At 37.6% G+C, this 18,212-nt stretch overlaps 1 protein-coding gene and 1 long non-coding RNA gene across 7 annotated transcripts in view; one reads left to right on the top strand and one right to left on the bottom strand.

Moving 5' to 3' along the window:
• NFAT (nuclear factor of activated T cells 3) overlaps window positions 1-18,212 on the bottom strand; it is a 50,915-nt gene that overhangs the window by 17,571 nt on the left and 15,132 nt on the right. For 5 of the 6 annotated variants that reach the window (XM_086915546.1, XM_086915545.1, XM_086915547.1 and 2 more), the window contains exon 1: window positions 5,163-5,834. The exons of the other annotated variant lie outside the window; for it this stretch is intronic. In XM_086915546.1, the coding sequence (XP_086771672.1) occupies window positions 5,163-5,301 (139 nt within the window). In that variant the 5' untranslated portion in view covers window positions 5,302-5,834. Of the gene's footprint in view, window positions 1-5,162; window positions 5,835-18,212 lie in introns of those variants that run through there. 6 annotated transcript variants of the gene reach the window in all.
• LOC147656371 (uncharacterized) lies at window positions 7,253-7,987 on the top strand. Its single transcript, XR_015294541.1, has 2 exons — window positions 7,253-7,526; window positions 7,593-7,987. It is a non-coding gene; the product is annotated as an uncharacterized LOC147656371 (long non-coding RNA).

Below are 18,212 nucleotides of genomic sequence, written 5' to 3' on the forward strand. Positions count from 1 at the left end.
ATATTTCGATCGACGAAAAATTTTATTTTTCGAAGAAGAAAACTTCTCCATTTCAATTAATGCTCGAGCTTTTTAAAAACCTATTAAGCCAACACAAAGTAACTCTTCGCATTCTATCCTACCTTCCTGTTTATTACATCATCGATGCAAAGTAAATATTTTTCTTCTTTACAATTTTGCACTAAATATATATACCAACCAACGTGACTGGACATTTCAGTGAACCAACTATACATTCGTTCGATACTGAATTTAAATAATGAGTATAATCGAGTATCTGGAGGTCGTCTCTCAGCTTATACATATACAGTAGTACTCTTTCCTTACAACCGGCTGTATTCACTCGTGACACGAAACTAAATTCGCATGATAATATAACAACGAATAAAATTGTATATATCGACGCTCCATCTTATCTTCGAATCTCATCTTTTTTACGATACGAATGGAAAATCGAGGATCATCGATTTGATGAAATTCCTCGAATTTTTCGAGAACAATCGTTGCCTGTCCAGGGCAGCTCTTTCTCTCTCTTCTCTCAGATAGCTTAATCGAATTCTAGCCGCGTCGTTGTATCGAGTGTACTGTTAGACGAGCGTACAACCGAATGCGTATATCTATATATATATATATATATATTGCTCAACAATGTGTACATGCGCATTATTAATGAGCGTCGTAGATTTCGCACTCGCGCCAACACGAGCACATGTTCGAAACACGTGCGTTGCGGACACGCGTGGACACGAGATTTCGTCCGGGCCTTGATTATGAAACGTATCGGCTCGAGACATCGACACCGCGTCGACGGACGGCTTTCTTCCGGGTCTCGTTTGGGAACACTCGTTTCGAGAATTCTGTCAACGATTCCATGTTTATATTCGTTCGATAATTGTCTCTCGAAAAAGATAAGATCCTTTGAAAATTTGCTCGATTTCAATTTTTCCTTAGGCGTGGTCGTAAATAAATGTTAGAAAATCGGAACGAGAAGAAACGAGATTACAAATATTTATCAGAAAAATCCGTGTCCTCCTCTGCGTATAATTTTTTGATAATTAAATTATATGACAATCACCAAAGGGAAATTAAATAATTTCTCGATCGAATCCCGCACCACAAAGAATCCATATATTTAGAGCCGAGAGAAGATTGTGAAAATTGCGTCACGTTTCCGGGGGGAGAAAATCGGTCTATTATTAACCGTGGAGCGATACGAGACACGACCCGAAATAGCCCGACGAATTACAGTTTAACGAGAAGGTTATCAACCTAATTTTTCAATCCGAGCGAGCAATATAAAATTCGAGTTAAAATCGACTTACTTACCCGCTCGGTTTCAATCGGCGAGGAAACTCTTCGCGGGATGGAAAATGCCTGGTTGAAGGATGTCGAGACGTCGACCACTTCGCGAAGAATGCAAGCTATGCGAGATGGAAGATGCCCGTCTACAAGCGATTTATCGGGAAACATCTCCGCGGCAAACATATGGCTCAGAAACATATTTCCCGGAAACGAAACGCAAGAAGATCGAGAGAAGATCGTTCTCGATTCGCGTTAATCATCATCGTTCGATATCTGTGAAAAAATTAGGAATCGATTCGAGTTCCATCGTAACGATGGATCGTGGAAAATCGAATCGATTTTCAAATCGTTTCCCGGAAACATTTTTCACGGTCATTTCACATGTAATTATACGTTGGATATCGTTCGATCTATCGAGGACCGTTTTATCTTGGGACAAAAAAAAAAAAAAAAGAAAAAAATACGAAGGAATTTTAATGCGAATGAAATTCAACCAAAGTCGAATCGTTTACACGTGTGTTAATGTTTTTCTTTTCTTTTTTTTTTTCTATATAGATTATCCTTCTTTTACGACGCAATTTTTCTAGTCACGCGAAGACAAAACTGGAAACATATTCTGCCAACGTTGCGATGCTTGACCTATTCAACAAACCGTGAAATGTCTCATCAACACAGGCGATCGGACGCAAGGAGCCTGACATTTGACTTCGTTTCAATTTGCGATAATTTTAATGCCTCGCGCTCAGGTAACTCGAAATTAGGTAATCTCGGCGTGTGTACAGATAAATACGATGAAACATTAGAGCTATCGAAAAATTATTACGCTGTATCGAACATGTCTGTGTGTCCGTTGTTAATTGAAAAGCAAAAGAAAAAAAGTTGACGAAATTCGAAACAGACAGATTCTCGCGCGCGCGGGAATTTCAAATCGAATTACCTACCTAGCGATTTTGAGAGAAATTTATCTCTTACTTTTCTTTCTTTTTTCCTGCGAATCGAACACATTCGCAATTTCGCGGTTAATTGTTTAACAAAAAAAATTTAGAATAGATTTCGTTCTTCGTACGAGTTGAAGATGATGCGACGAAAAACGGAAAACGAAAAATAAAGGAAAAAAAATAAACAAAGTAAAGCAAATATGAAAAAAACAATCTACCTTCCTTCCTTCCTTTTTTTCTTCTTCTTTCTATGCGTGAATTAAATACGTACAATTTTATAACGACTATTAAAAACTAATCTATGGTAACTTTTACTTGGTTAATGATGTCATTGGGAAATAAAAAAAAGAAAAAAAAAGGAGGATTCTTTAATTAAATCCGACGTGTCATTAAAATAAACTCTCCTACAACCTTGTCGTAATAAGCTTTTTTCTCTGTTTGTAAAGAGAATTCTTCTTTTGCTGGTGTTAAATAATAATCGGCGATTAGATAGAATTACGCAAACCTGTAACCTTTATTATCGTAACACCAGCCGGAACATGTACGAACATAACTTTACTCCCGATACTTGTATCTACAGACAACGAGATCCTCGTAGAAATAAATAATCCGCGCTTCTTACGCAATCCAAGGATCGCTATAAATCCACGTGCTATAATACACATTCTCACTACTCCTGTTACCTATCAAAACTTCATCGATTATACAGAAATACCAAACACTTGGCCGTATATATAATATCTCACCTGTTCGATCCCTCCGCGCATTTCATCCAAATATCAGAGAAGAATTAAAAAGAAGAAAGAAAAATCATACTCTCGATCTCACCCCGAGACCGTAAAATTAACAACGACAACAATCGACGACGGAACGAAGAACACGAGCACGAAACAGAAAAGAGAGAAAAAGAAAAGATCCTTTGCCTTCTTCTTCTTCTCTTTTATCAATCACGTCCTCTTCGCTCACTCACCGACGACGGAGGGAGGAAGGGGGAGGGGCTGTAATAATAATCCGCGGCGAAACCGCGACTCGTGGCACACGAACGCGAGTCCCAAGAGTGGGACACGACGATTGTTGGCGGGGAGAGAAGACGAAGAAGAAGGGAAGAACGATCGTCTCGAAAATCGGAGAGGCGCGGATTGGCTCTTCTTCCCTTCTTCTTCCGCCTCCTGCCTTCGGCGACGAAAGGCGACTTTTTTTTTTTTTTCACAGAGACGATAAACGGATCCGCGTCTCTCCTCGGGGAGGAGAATCGTTGTTGGGGGAGGATACGCGATAGAAGAGAGAGAGAGAGAGAGAGAGAGAGAGATAATTTATCGGCTCGGATAAGGAAAATAGGAGGAAAAGGAGGAGGATGACGGAGGTTATCGAGCCCTGTCTCGATTTCCCGGCTGTTAGAGACGAAACAATGAGCAGAAATAATTCTAATAATAATAATTATAATAATATCGGGGAGGAAGATAAGGAAAATACAACGACACCGTTTCGAGTTAGGAAAATCGAGGAGGATGGAAGAAGTAGATGATGGAGGAATTTTTCTTTTTTCTTTTTTTGATAGAGGATTAAATGAATTATTGAAGGATATTGAGTATGATAATTTGAATTGTTTTGATAGATTGATTGAAATATCATCATCAATTTTTAAAAATCTATCGAAATCGTATTACCTGTGATAAAATTTTTATCACAGGTACACTAATATAATGAAAATAATCTCGCGATAATCTCGTTTAATTGTTAAGAGGGGTATTTATCTAGCGTTTAAGAGAAAAATGTGCGTCTTTATTACGAGTGTTTTCTTACGAAAGTATCAATCAAGTCTGGCAAAAATTCATTTTTATCCAACTTTGATTTTCTCAAGTTGAAAATTTTTATCACGTTTTTTATCCTTACCACCGTTTTTTTTACTCCTTAGCTTCTTAATTGTTATAGAGATACGATAATATAGATTTTTCGAGCGCCCGACTATAAATTAAAAATGATTGAAGATACGTAAATTTGAAAGAAATGAAAGAAATATGGCGTATCGCTGAAAGCAATAACAACTTTATCGAGGATTCAACGTATATTGAATGAAAAATAACAAACTGTTTTGAAGCAAAAATTGACTCGCAAAACTGTTTGAAAAATAGTTTGTTCGATGCGAGTATAAATAAAGAGCGAATCTTGTTTAAAAAAAAAAAAAAAAAAAGAAAGAAAGAAAGAAGAAGAAATGAAAGATGTTATTCTTATCTTTCTCGATTTGATCGCAATTTGTCCCGAAATTTGTCAGGAATTTCTCTGATTCCTCCAATTAATCATCCCGATTTTAACACGATGTTGGAAACGAAAGAATTTGGGAAAAACCTTGGCTTGTAAAAAAATGTTGACAGCGATAACCATTCCATTTTACGGCAATGATATAATGCAATTGTTATTCCCTTTAAACCCAAAGAAAACCAAACTCGAGTTTCTTGAACTCCAAGGTAACCAAGAAAGGGATCGTTCTCTTTTAAAAAAAAACGTTGCCAAAACGTTAAGAAATTTGATAACAAAATATTTTTACTCTAAACTCGATATAACGCCGTGTATACAATGAGTGAATCGCACAAGAGGCGAGGAAAAATAAAAATAGAATTCTCTACGTGGAGAGAAAATTTATATACCTGTGCAAATATCTCGTTGAACATGCGGTATAAACCACTCGAAGTCTCGACGCGGGTCGAGGGAAGGAAGATGGAGTGAAATAAAAAAGGACAAGAGAAAAGGAGAGAAAAGGAAAAAAGAAGAAAAAAAAAGAAATAATAAAAGACTTCGAAATACCAACAGCAACAGGTTCCAACAATTCGAAAGATATCAATTACCCGGCTATCTAGGCGGGAATCGTTGAATATTAAACAGTAATGATCAGGCATGCGCGAGTGGAAGGGAGATCAAGTTTACCGTGTCGATAAGGCTCGATCAATGCATTTCCGGTACACCGAAACTGCAGTAGCATTTGAAGATGCTCGTGGCCCGGTTCCAAAGTACCGCTGTTGGTCCTCCTTAGTTCCTGTCGCCTTTTCTCAAGGTCGGGTGCCATTAGGTGTCTCGGTGCCTCGAGGACCAAAGGCCCGTCACCGATCCTCTCTTCACTTCGTTTCGAATATATTTCGAATAGAACTTGAGAACTCGATCGATTCTTTCTTCTTTCGCGCTTTCACTCTTTCGCACTATCTCGCCACGCGAACGACCCTCATCGAACGAACAGGTTGTTCCATGTCACTCTCGAGCTCCGCACGTGTTCAACAATCATCGATCGATCGAGGGAGTCGATTGATTTCTCCGATTTCTCAAGAAAATTCCGGAGTATCGAAAAGAAAGAAAAAAAAAGAAAAAAGAAAAATTTTTCTCCGTTTCACAATTTTATCGAAATTCGAATACCGACCGAGTTAAATGGGTCTAATCTATATTTCGACGAAACGGGGAACACTGTTTGATCGGCACATCACAAGTGGACACATCGTTCCCGCGGTGGAAACATGGGACGATGGGACACAGGATCGATACACTGTTCGAAACGCATCGCGCGATCGCAACGAGTGTCAGACACGGACTGGCGTTCCTCGTCTCATCGCCGATCGGCCAACCCGGCATCGTTTGAATAGCGAGTAAATAAGCCCCCACCATACACAGTTCACGCAACACGTTTATACGCTCCTGCATCCCCGACCAGCTTCGGCTATATCGAGGAGGAAGGTGACCAATCAGCAGCCGCTAATTACCCGACTGTCTATCTATCGCATCTCGATCCTCGCCCGACGTTCGCGCGAACCCGATCTTCCCGCGCGACCAATTTTTCACCTATAATTTAACCGGGGCTCGTTTATTTTCGGGGAAAACGATGCTTGACGACGATGGAACATGCCGTTGCAACAAGGTGTGGTACGTTAATTGGACCTTCTCCTGGTTTATATTGCACGGAGAGAAAGAGAGATTAAAAAATCACATTTATCAGAGTATATATATATATATATTGTCATTCGTTTGTCGTCGTGTCTAACATTTTTATTTTAACACTACTCGATATGAATCCGGAGGGAAAAAATTTTTTCTAGTTTCTCCAGTGGAGAAGAAGGAACGACGAATGTTAACGTTTTAATAAAAATATTAAGGTATTATTATAATTGGAAATTATATAATTGTGATATTTCTCCAGAGACAAATATGTTTCTTTCTCGAGTTTAGTGGAGAAGGAAGAGAATTTCTAACGAATTGGTCGAGAGAGAGAGAGAGATATTATTAAATTTGAGTATTTAACGCGTTGGAACAAAGCAACAGGTAGATTCCAAAATGGCCGCGCTCTAATTGGCGAGCCTCGAGAATCATTTTCAAATGGATTTCGCGGCCGAAACGCGGGCGAGGATTTTTATCTCACGCCTGCATTACAGATGTTTACTTAACGAGTAACTGTACGACTGGAGTTAAGTTAGAATTCATTATCGTTCGAATAATTGCGAACGGTATTAATCCTTTATAAGAGGAGGTCGAACAGACCACTTTGTTCTTCCACGGTTCTAAGCGCTGCAAGTAAGCGCTCCAACTTTTTACATCGATTTTGCACACTTTGGTGTTACGCGAGGAGTTAATACATAACGACAAAGATCGTGGAAAAATTAAGGATATCGTATTGCGCACATATATACTCGATGAATTTGATTGAAATTGGTTTAAAAAAAAAAAAAAAAAATAGAAATCATAAATTGCGTGAAAGGATATTTACAAATTAATTTTGATCGATTATTTTTTTGCAGATTTAACGAGAGAGAGAGAGAGAGAGAAAGGAAAGAAAATGCGAAGAACTGGATCTATATATGGATGAATTTAAGTTTGACGAGGCCATAAAATGCCATTTTCATGGGCTCACCCCGATGACTCTATTTTCTCCTTTCTTTTTTATTTTTACAACCCTTCTATTGATCTTTCCTCCGCAAGAATTCTCTTGGTAACGTTTCAAATGACGATCGATCGATGAAATATAAACACTTTGAATGGGTAACATTAACAGACCTGCTTACTAAAAATTATTATTGAAACTATGCCTGCCCTCGATAAATACGTTTTCCTTACATTCGTTGTTTCGAATATGTTTAAAAGTCATAATAAAGAAACAGAAGACGATCCGAAGCGGAACGATAATGGTAGGAATTCCATTTTCGATCTCGTGGCAGCCATAAAAGGAAGGCTAATCAAAGGAAAACATCTCGTAGATAACCTCGTAGCAATTAGAACGTTAATGACACTGTGGCTCTCTCGTTACCAGTTGACGTAAGCAAGAACCAAGAAAATCTTGTGGTTCACGACAACCTACCTACACGTCCATTTTCTTTCCAGGACCGTCCTGGAAATTAAACGAAATCAGGATCATGAATTGGATTAATAGAACTCTTATCTGTTTGATCGATTGCAAGAAGAAAAAAAAAATAATAACTCCACGATTGAAAATAGCAATGTTAAAAAAAAAAAAGGAAAAAATTAAAGGAAAAAAAAACGATGATATCATTGGTTACGTAACGTTAACCGGCAAAAAAAAAAAAAAGAAAAGAAACCGGATAAAGAGAGGAATATAATCGTTTTGATCGAAGGTATATTCGAGGATACGAAGAGAACGAGTATACGATTCGAATATATACATTTGTCATTCTCTTTAAAATGAATCTTCAGCGATTTTATTTATCTGTAGCAAATTTGAAAAAAAATTAAAGTGTACCGTCTCCTTATTCGATTAATTAGCATCGAGGATTAACACTTGTGCGACCTCCACAATTATTTACTTCAAACTACTATAATGAATCTCTTCGTGCTCAGATTATTTGAATATTACATTATGGAAGCGAGTTATGAAGAAAATTGATCGTATATTAATCGAAGTTTACCAGATATTCTCCAATTTTGTGAAAAAAATCCATTAAATAATGGATAAGTTTTGAACGTAATTCGAAAACTATTCGAAATAAAATATCGTTCGGTTCGAGTCTCGCGAAGGGGTTAATAAGCGACGAGTGGCTTTTGATTTTTACAGGAGGATGCAAGGGGAAGGAAAAGGGGAACGAAATCTGAATAAATCTGGAGCGACAACGAACGTTTAATCGTTGGTAGATTCGCATAATGACAAAGCAATTTGCGATAAAAAGCCTGTAGTCAATTAAGTATCAAAATATCACGCGATAAAGTTGCAAGTTTTTCATCATTGATATACCATGTCAACACGTGAGAATGGATTTAAAGAAAACGTAGATTCCGTGTAGGGGGGAACATTCCGTCGCAGTGAAATAAGAATACCGAATTTCGAGCTGACTAACCAGCGTATCAACTTGCTCTCAATGTTATAAACAAAGTTTGCAAGTTGGTCGTTTTGCAAAAAGGAAGGAACGAATCAGGGAGAATCGCGAGAACAGATCCTTCTCGTCGATGACGAAATCCTTCGAATCGTTCGTCCAATTAGAGAAGCAAAATTAGAGGAACCGATTGAAAGTTTGCCAGATTATGCGTATTAGATGAATCGTTCGCAACAAATTTCTTCTCGATCTAACAAGGAAAGGGCAAGAGCCAAAGCGGAGGTCACTGATTTAGTTTGAAACTTTGAACGCTGGCGGATTTCGTCATCTTGTTTATTAAAATAACTTTAATTAGGACCCATTATAGAATTTTTACTCCTCCCAAGCCAAGCGAGCAGTTAGGCTTGGAGAGAGGTAGATTTTCGTTGCAAATTCAGATTTCAGATTTTTTTTTTAAATTTCTGCACGTTTCGAATAACGACACGTAAGTGGTATTGGCGACGAATAGCACACGTTTCAACTAGTTCCGTTATTGACGGATTCGAATCTTCGAAATGATGCAACTCGAGGGGAACATATTTTTCTGATTTAGAATCTTTTCTTGTTCAAAACTCTTCGTAATCGCTTCGAAAACTGTTTTTGCAAGCTCCGATTCTAAAAAAAGAAAAAAATACACAAAGATCATCGACGTACAATAATTTTTTTTAAAAATTCTTGTTATAACTTGGCGATACACTCCCAAATCTAAAAAAAAAAGTATTTTAATTATATTTAAAAAAAAAATATTCGATATTATCGAAAAGAAAGAGAAAAGAGAGAGAGAGAGAGATAAAGCTAAGATTAAAAAAGAAAGAAAGAAAGAAAATAAAATGAAATCGGAGATTGGACGACAGGGCACAACGATCGTTCGTAGAGGCACGATTGTTAAACAACAGTAGTAAACAAATGAGAAACGATTCGAAAGCAATGGCCAGAACTCGTGACCCTCGACATCGAGGTCGCTCTAATCGAGTCAGCACACTCCGCTCGCGCTAACGAGCACGCGTATCTCCTCGCGCTCGTACAATCATTTTTTCTCTCTCTCTCTCTCTTTCTTTTTTTTTTCTTCCAACACCTAGCCAATCGTTACGATTGCTTCTCGAACCGAACTCAGCCGGTTCCTTATCACCACCTTACTCGGCCTAATTCGTATTAAGGCGCTCGACGTAGCTCGCGTTGTACACGGCCACAACCTCTCCCTGCGTACGAGATGGCAATGCTTGCTCCTCGTGGCGATCAAAGTCGAGAGAGCGTGTGTGTGTGTGTACACAACTGTCGAAATAGTTGACTCACCTCACGTGCGCAGAAAAATGTGTCACGAGCGTGAACCGCGATCTAAAAAGAATCACGCGAGAATCGAACGGGCATTTTACGAAACCACCACCTAACGTAACTTTCGAATATACAATCTTGTAGACCAAGAATTCGCTTGCTTTTTACTTGATTTTTGCCTAATTTTTTCCGTACGATGTATTCTCCGGAGAGTAGAAAATTTGTGATTTTTTTTTTTCTTTTTACGTGAGAAATTCTTTTCAATCAATTTTTCGGATAATTTCGAGATAATTTCGGTACTTCGGATTTCTTTTTCTTTTCTTTTTTTTTTTTTTTTGATTATCAAAAGATTATCGAGTTTGGTTATCGGGACAAAATTTTTATCGCCTTTTGGTTCGCCTCGCTTGGCAATTCCGTCGAGAGCATCGAGAGCTATTGTTTTTTTTTATATACACGCTTATTTTCGGAATAAACACGATCGCTAATTTCAAAGTATGATGGCCGTAGCCAGGGAATTCATTTGCATCGAGCCCGCGGCAATTCGCGTAAACATTGTTTCGATTTGGGGGAAAAAAAAAAAAAAAGAGAGAAAAGAAAAGGAAAAGAAAAATCGTAATAACGAAAAGCTTCGATTTCTTCGTATCTATCGATCCTCGAGCGTCACGGTCGCACGATTATTATAGATCATTCCGTTGATAGATCGCTCTCGTTGAGATCGAACGACAACGAGAGTATATTAATTCGGAGAATGATAAAGAAGTGGACACGTGCGATAAATAGATGTGCGTTCACGCGAACGCATGAAAGAAGAAAAAAGAAGAAAAGATCGAATATTTAACATTTGGTCGACAAGAGATCGGGGAGAAAATATGTTATCGGTGCCGAATAATCGAGATAAGGATAAAAAAAAAAAGAAAAAATGAAAAATTGAACGAAAAGATATATATATATATATGATATTATTTTCCTTTAATCGTGCACCATCGATCAGAAGTTCGAAGCGTATCAAGCGTGTTCTAGGGAATCCAATAATTTAGAGAGAGAGAGAGAGAAAAGTTGGAATTTTACTAGAAATTTTTCCTCGTACTAGAATTCCTTGTTGAAGCGAAAAAGTAAAATTATCCTTTATGTATTGTTTGCAGTATTGATTTTGGATTGATAAAAAAGAAAAAAAGATAGCGTGTGTTATTATATTTTTATATTCAAAATGCGAGAAAAAAAGAAAGAAATTGTTCCGATTGTAATTTTTTTAATTGGCCACAACAACCGTGTATTAAAAATATATATATATAAGCATAATACAACGATCAACAACCGATTATTAGTCGGCTTTTCATTACAGGGATCACCGACCGCGTGTGCAATAATCGGATTTTCTCGCTCAGATATTAAAGAACACACGCTGTTGGTGTCGCGTGTAAAGCCGAGATATCGATTCGAACAAAGCAACGTTCAAAAGTGAAAGCATCGAATGGAAAATAATAAATAGTACGATAATTACTAAGATACTATTATCTGCAACAAGTTGTCATCATGTTACAATTAAAGAGGGCTTCGCGTTTTATTAAACCATTATTAAAACATTCTTTATTCGAGAGAAAACTATCTAGCATCTAGTAACTACTTCTCTCTTAATCAAATACTCGACACTGACCAAATATTCATCAATTAGCGACCATTAATCGTCACGTTCTTCTTCGAAGTCAAGTTCCTTTCTCCAATTGACTTGGTCGTTCTTAATCTACTCTTAAAAAGACTACAATTGAAGAGTACGGACGAAAATCGCATCGAAAATGACTTATTCCTTATTCGGATTATTAAGAACAACTATTTCTAACTAAAAACTAATTTGCTGTATCTCGTTACGTATATACCTGCTGCTGCTTACTTTCATCTCGATTTGTGTGCAAAACAGATAAGGATACTCTTAAAGAGGAACCCATCGTGCTGTTTGCTTCCGTGTCCATCTCGAATCAACATTAAAACGAATCCACCGTTACACATCGATTCATCAACTCGAAGGTGCGTCACGTTCGAATTAGAAACGGCGAGTAGTGTGTTGAGCGGACAATTGGACACGAAGTGTCAACGAAATCCACCCCCGTGTATGTAAATGAAAAAAGTGGAGAGAAGTGTTCCATTTCTATCTATCGTCATCCGAATGATCTACGAGACCGAGGCTGACATTCTAATTTTACGTAACAACCGTACACCGATATCTTTTTTTCTCCTTGTTTCGCAACAACGATCCTCGATCGCGCGGATCCGTTGCAAAATCGGTGGCGACAGGTCCGGCAATAAAAATGCCCGCTTCGACGAGCGGAGAGAGAGAGAGAGAGAGAGAAAACGGGATCGAAGCAAGGAATACTGTGTTGGCTGCCGTTTAAATTGGACAGCGAATTGATAACACTTAAACGAATAATGCCGATCGGTGTCATACAATGGTGAGAACCGATGTCCTCGAGTCTATCGATGATCATTTTCCAATCATTTTTTTTTCTTCTTTATCACATTTATGACTTGGTTATTCGCTCGATAGAATTAATCAATAGCTAAATTACCTTTTATATTCCAATTTGATAACTTGAAAATTGTATGATATCTGAACGGAGGGGTTTGCGATTTAAAAATGTTGAAGAGTGAAAGGATTTGATTGAAATTGATCAGAAATTCAAGATAATATCCACACCCCAAATGATTCTTAGTGAACTGAAATACTCGAATTTATTTGTACCGTAAAAGAGACTCGATAATAATCGAAAAATTGAATAATACGCGACAAAGGAATTACGATTAAACGAAAATTTTGAAACGTGAGAGTTAAAAGAAGAAGAGGAAGAGGAAAATCGTTAAGGAATCGGTAGCGAGTCGTGTGCATACGTAAAATGTACACACGTATGCAAACGATTGATATCAGAGACAAATGACAATGCGAAGATCGGTGGAGGAAACGGACGAAGCCGAACACGATTAAATAATCGTCAAGCTGACGCGATCAATTAACAGCACATAAACGTGGCACAATTTCTGGCATCGATCGTGACGTTATCAAGGGATACGGCTGTCACGGTGGAGAAAACGCAACTTGTAACTGGTTTCTTGCAATCCCAAGAAAGAATTTCTCGTCTTTCGATCGAGAACGTTGCAATCGTCTAATTAAATTCTAATTAACGATACAATTAAGATACTTTAATTGATATATTATCATCATTTGTAATTTTGTAATTAACAATTGAATAACACGTGGAAATTTATCTTTTAACTCGTCTATATGGATTGTGATACGATCGAGAGTAAAAAAAAGTGAAAAGTAAACAAATTTAAATTTCCAAACAAACCGACGAAAATAGAAAAACAAGTTTATTAAAAAAAAAAATTGCTCGATAAATCTTCCAAAGAATAAAAGATTTCTTATTCAAGTTCGATATACAAAAAAAAAAAAAGAAAAGAAAAGATTAAACATTAATAATAACCGGATTTTTTTCAAACGACATAAAAATTAAACAAATTTGTAATAAAAAAGTTCATTGATTCCTCTTAGCATCTCCTGTTCGAACATGGCATAAATTCGCATTCGACGGTAAAAAAAAAAACGAAACTCGATCGGTTAATTAAGTTAATCAGAAACTGGTGATCAGAATTTTAAATGGAGTTCAGAGACAAAGAACGTTCGCGATTCCTTTTAGCTTACCCGAAATGCTATTACACGCGTCATTTCAACGAACGAATTTCAACGCCGGTATTCCCCGCAGCCATTATTCTGAATCCGACGATTAATCTCACAATCCGATCGTTACGAGCGATTAGAGCGATTACACCGAAGCGTAATATGTATCAGATGGCGCATACGCGTGCTAATCGCAACGATATTTTTCAGAATGCAAGATTATTTTTACCCGGCGAGAATTTCTGTATCCGATCCATTACGAATATCGAAAAGAGTCTGCATCGATTGGAGCTACTTGGACGCATCGTTATATCGTCAACAGTGCACATTATTATGTGCCGCGATATCGTATTTATATAAATATATATATATATACCGAGTCTGGTGGGTGAACGCTTGGAATAGACGAGCCTTATTAATCGCCAGAGAAATAAAAATATACCGAGCGCGTATATAATAATTCGACTCGATGTCGAATAAACGTATACGGACGCGAGACTCTTGTGACGCATCACTTGTGAAAAAAAAAGTCACAATTGCATAATAACTCGCGCCAACGATTCTATGCAATCAAGATGGTGTAAAGATAATAATGGTGCAATCTTGAGGAGTCTCCTGATCGCGATGATAATCACAATTGCTTTTTTTCTATTTACGCTTTTAGATAGATATATCTCCATCTCTTGTTAACAAAATAGAAAATCTCACAAGGATATTTCGTTAATGTTCTCGAGAAAAAATTTTTTGGCAGAAATTTAAGACGAGATAACAATTTTCTTCGAAGAAATATTTTTAACAATGGAAGAAATTCGATTCGAAGAACGGAAGCAACGGAACAATTATTATCGAATCGTTCGCTTTATCCTTCCCTCGAGAATTTGACGATAGAAACTAATTATTCTACATTATTTTACGAACAACATTTCTCACGTTTACCTCGTACATGCATACAATAAACCAACCAAGACGAGGAGTCACCACCGGATTTCCCCTATGCAAATGAAAATAAATGTTAACACGGTATGTAATAGTGCAACACAAACGGTGACTCAGCAGATGCATTAAAGTCCAATGTGCATTGGACGTCGACGAGGCGGCATGTTTGCCCGAGCCTTCGTCGATAATCGTAAATAATTGTTTCGAGATAGAGTGTTATTTGCGGCGCAATTTTGACTTGGCGGAACTGCAATTGCTCCTATGGGCAAAAAAACGAACGATTAAATAATCAAATGAATTAAATTAGATAAAAAAAAAAAAAAGAAAAATTAATAACCAAGTCTCGATTTCCTAGCATGAAAAATGAATTTCATCGAAGTCAGTTTTATCGAAAGGATATTTCTTTCGACACGCGTATCTTGACACTCGACGAGCGAGAATAAGAAAAGCGCGATAATAAGACGGCGATCAAAAGCCGTGTAAAAGTCGCGTGCATTCGTATAAAACGAACGAAATAGATGTATCGCCTTCGAGATTTGAATATAAAAGACTTCCCCGGCGGCGCATGGTGGATTAAACGCGGTGTACTTGTTTACCATTTTCAAAATGGAGATTAAGCCGTGAACAGTGGTCATTAAATAGCTTAGCCAGAAATAAAGAGGGAAAGATTATACAAATACAAGTATAATGTCTTGGAATACATTAACATTGCCATTGGCAATTCAGATTCGATAAAATAATAGCGCTTACAACGCTATTATGCATCGATGTTAGGGCTCCTCTTTGCGTATCCTCTTCGACGCTTATTGACCAAAGATAGGTACACCAAGGCAAGGATGATTCACGTTGTTGTTTAAAATAATCTTATCTAAATTTACGGTAATTTATGATAAAGTGTACAATGTATAGTCAGTTGAAAAAGTTTTACAATGAGCTGTTTTTAGTAATAAAAACATGCATAATCGTTTGTTCGGGATTAGATAAGGGGATCTGTCTACATTTTATCCATGCTTTTCGACAGGGACGAAGTCGAACCCGAAGCCCATCCCGGTGGCCGAAGGTCGAGCAAATATCGAAAAGACGGAAGAAACCCTTAAGTACCAAGGAAACGGATCGATATAACTACCGCGTTCACTGTCAATCTCAATCCTCTATCGTTATTCCAAAATTCGATGAAAATTTCATCTACGTTTCAAAAGGACAACGATATGTAATATAATAATAAAATCGAAATTTCCCAAATGTTTCATTACCAAAATCTTGAGCCAACGTTGATTACCATCCAATTTCGATTTAATACTCGAAAAGGTGGTCACTTGGAAAACCACGTGCCGCTAGCGATGGATACAAACCTACGATAATACCGAATATAATATCGAAATTTAATCGACCGATCGAAGTAACGATAATCCACGAAATAAAATAATCTACGAAACGACGATCGAACGTCGAAAAAGGCGTAAAAAGAAATCGTCGAATCTCGAAGTGAACCTCCACGTGTTATTAAGCTATAGTTACAAACTTTAAACTCTAAACTTTCCCGATTAATTAGACGCAGTAATCCTGTGACTAATCCAATAACACGAAATTTAAACGCGAAACGAATTATCAATCTTCGTTGCAAAGCAAACGACGAAGCAAGCAACGATCGAAACTCGAATCTGTCGCTACGAAACGGGGAGGGGAGAGGGTTGTGATCGATGCGGGCGGAAGGGAAAAGCCGATAGCCGGTTCCCGTGGGCGAAGCCACAGGTCCAAAAGGGGTTACGATGACGCCAGCACGATCACAGAGAGAGAGAGATTTCGCGCGTGAGTGTGCTCGAAGAGGAGAGGAGAGATCGGCAGTCTCGCTCGGCTCGTTGAACATAAATCTCGTCTCTCCCGGTGGACGATGACCCGTCGCGCTTATTTATCATCGCTCTTTCCTCTGTTACTGGCTTAACTGTTTATTCGGTGCTTGTTCACAGAGCCTCGATGACTGTGCGTATAACGGGATCGGCTTACGATCGATAGATTTACATGCACGATATTGGGTTGGACACTTCATGTTCAGATTAGTCATTACAGAGCAAATCGATAGACAGCCATCCGATTCCATCCATTGTCCGAATACGAATAACTATTGGGGGAGGGTGATTGCAGAGTTTGCAAGTTCATCTTTTTCTCCTATCATCCCTTCGTTTCGAAGAAAAACTCTTGCCAATATTTCTCTCGATAATATTTCTCGAGCGTTGAATGAAGATCACGATATTTCGATAATATCGTTCGTAAAAATAATTTTCGATTTTATATTATCCTTGAGAATCATTATTACAGCAGACAATAACGTAGTATCGACAATCTGTTTGTAGAAACTTACTCTCGATTTCTCTCCTCGCTTTCAAATATATTTATATTCCGCGTATAAAATTCTGTGCAATGTTCGTTCCATTCGGATAATGGAAAATTGGAAATAAGAGCGACAGCATGAGTGTTATCGAGCCGCCGATTATTCAAAGTAAATTTCACGCCTAGATCATCCCTCGTGTATTCGTCATCCATGCATCTGCGCCATATCGGCCTGTTTACGTCCCTATGCGAATTGATAGGGTGCACGAGGTGATAGGGCGAATCGTAAGTCGGCCATGCGATGCTACTCGGTCCGTTGACTGAATCGTTATCGACACAACCAATAAAATATCCCCCACTGATAAATCCATTATATTCTTTCAAAATTCCATCCGATCGGTCCGACGGCACGCGAACGACTGAATAATACTATTGAATTTAAACGTTATTACGTATTGTATAAATATTTTGTTCTGGAAATCGATACGTTCGCACAGATATTTTCCTTTTCGTTTCCTTTGTGTTTATTCTTATTCTACTACGATTCCGATAAATTCTTATTTCACAGAAATATTCTTGTCATTAATTACATTTATTAGTTTATTAATCATATAATGCAATCCCATTCTCTGAAAATTTTTGTTAATAATCTCGATCAAAAGAATTTTTCAGACAAAATATATAATTACGATCGGACAAATTTTTTTTTTTTTTTTTTTTCGAAGTAAGAAAATTTAGGACAGCCGAGGGAAAATCATTGTCGAAAATCCGCCACTCGTTGCTCCCCTTCCAGAATTTCATTCTGGAAAGAGCCCTTTGCCGCAGTTGTATAACGCGACGGCACACAATCCATCCATTGTCATCCTTTCCCAAATAACAATAGCGATTACTCTGGTGTGTATTACAAGTGGGCGTCGATGATTCTTATTGAATTCTTGTAAAATGCTCGTACGTGTGTGTATCGATTACAAAGAATTCAAGAAAGGCCGAACAATTAATCTTTTGCATTGCCGAGAAACGATTTATGTAATAGTAAAAGACTAGCTTTTAACCACTATATTTTGATTTTCATTCTAATGAATACGGACATTGATGATTTCTCGGAGACGCCCGGTTTACGACGAGCTATCGATCAACTTGTCGGTGAATAACATAAAAAAAGCAAGCTGTTGCATCATTTTTCTATACTTGATAAATATATTCCTATGCGCCTGCTGCCTCGATGGTGCATAAATAATCGAATAAATTTTCAATTTTCTCAACACTTATCCAATAATCATTTAATATGTAATTAAATACTAATGACCCCAAAGAAATCTTCATAGTGTTAAACAAATATTCTTTTCTTTTATATTATATATAAAAACTTGACGCTATTAGCTGATTGCAACATTACTTTCTATCATTGCAATTAATATACTCTTATCGAACCAA

Source organism: Apis florea, unplaced genomic scaffold (assembly GCF_048593485.1).
Source record: "Apis florea isolate Af1SG1 unplaced genomic scaffold, ASM4859348v1 contig_3793_pilon, whole genome shotgun sequence".
Classification (NCBI taxonomy): Eukaryota; Metazoa; Arthropoda; class Insecta; order Hymenoptera; family Apidae; genus Apis; species Apis florea.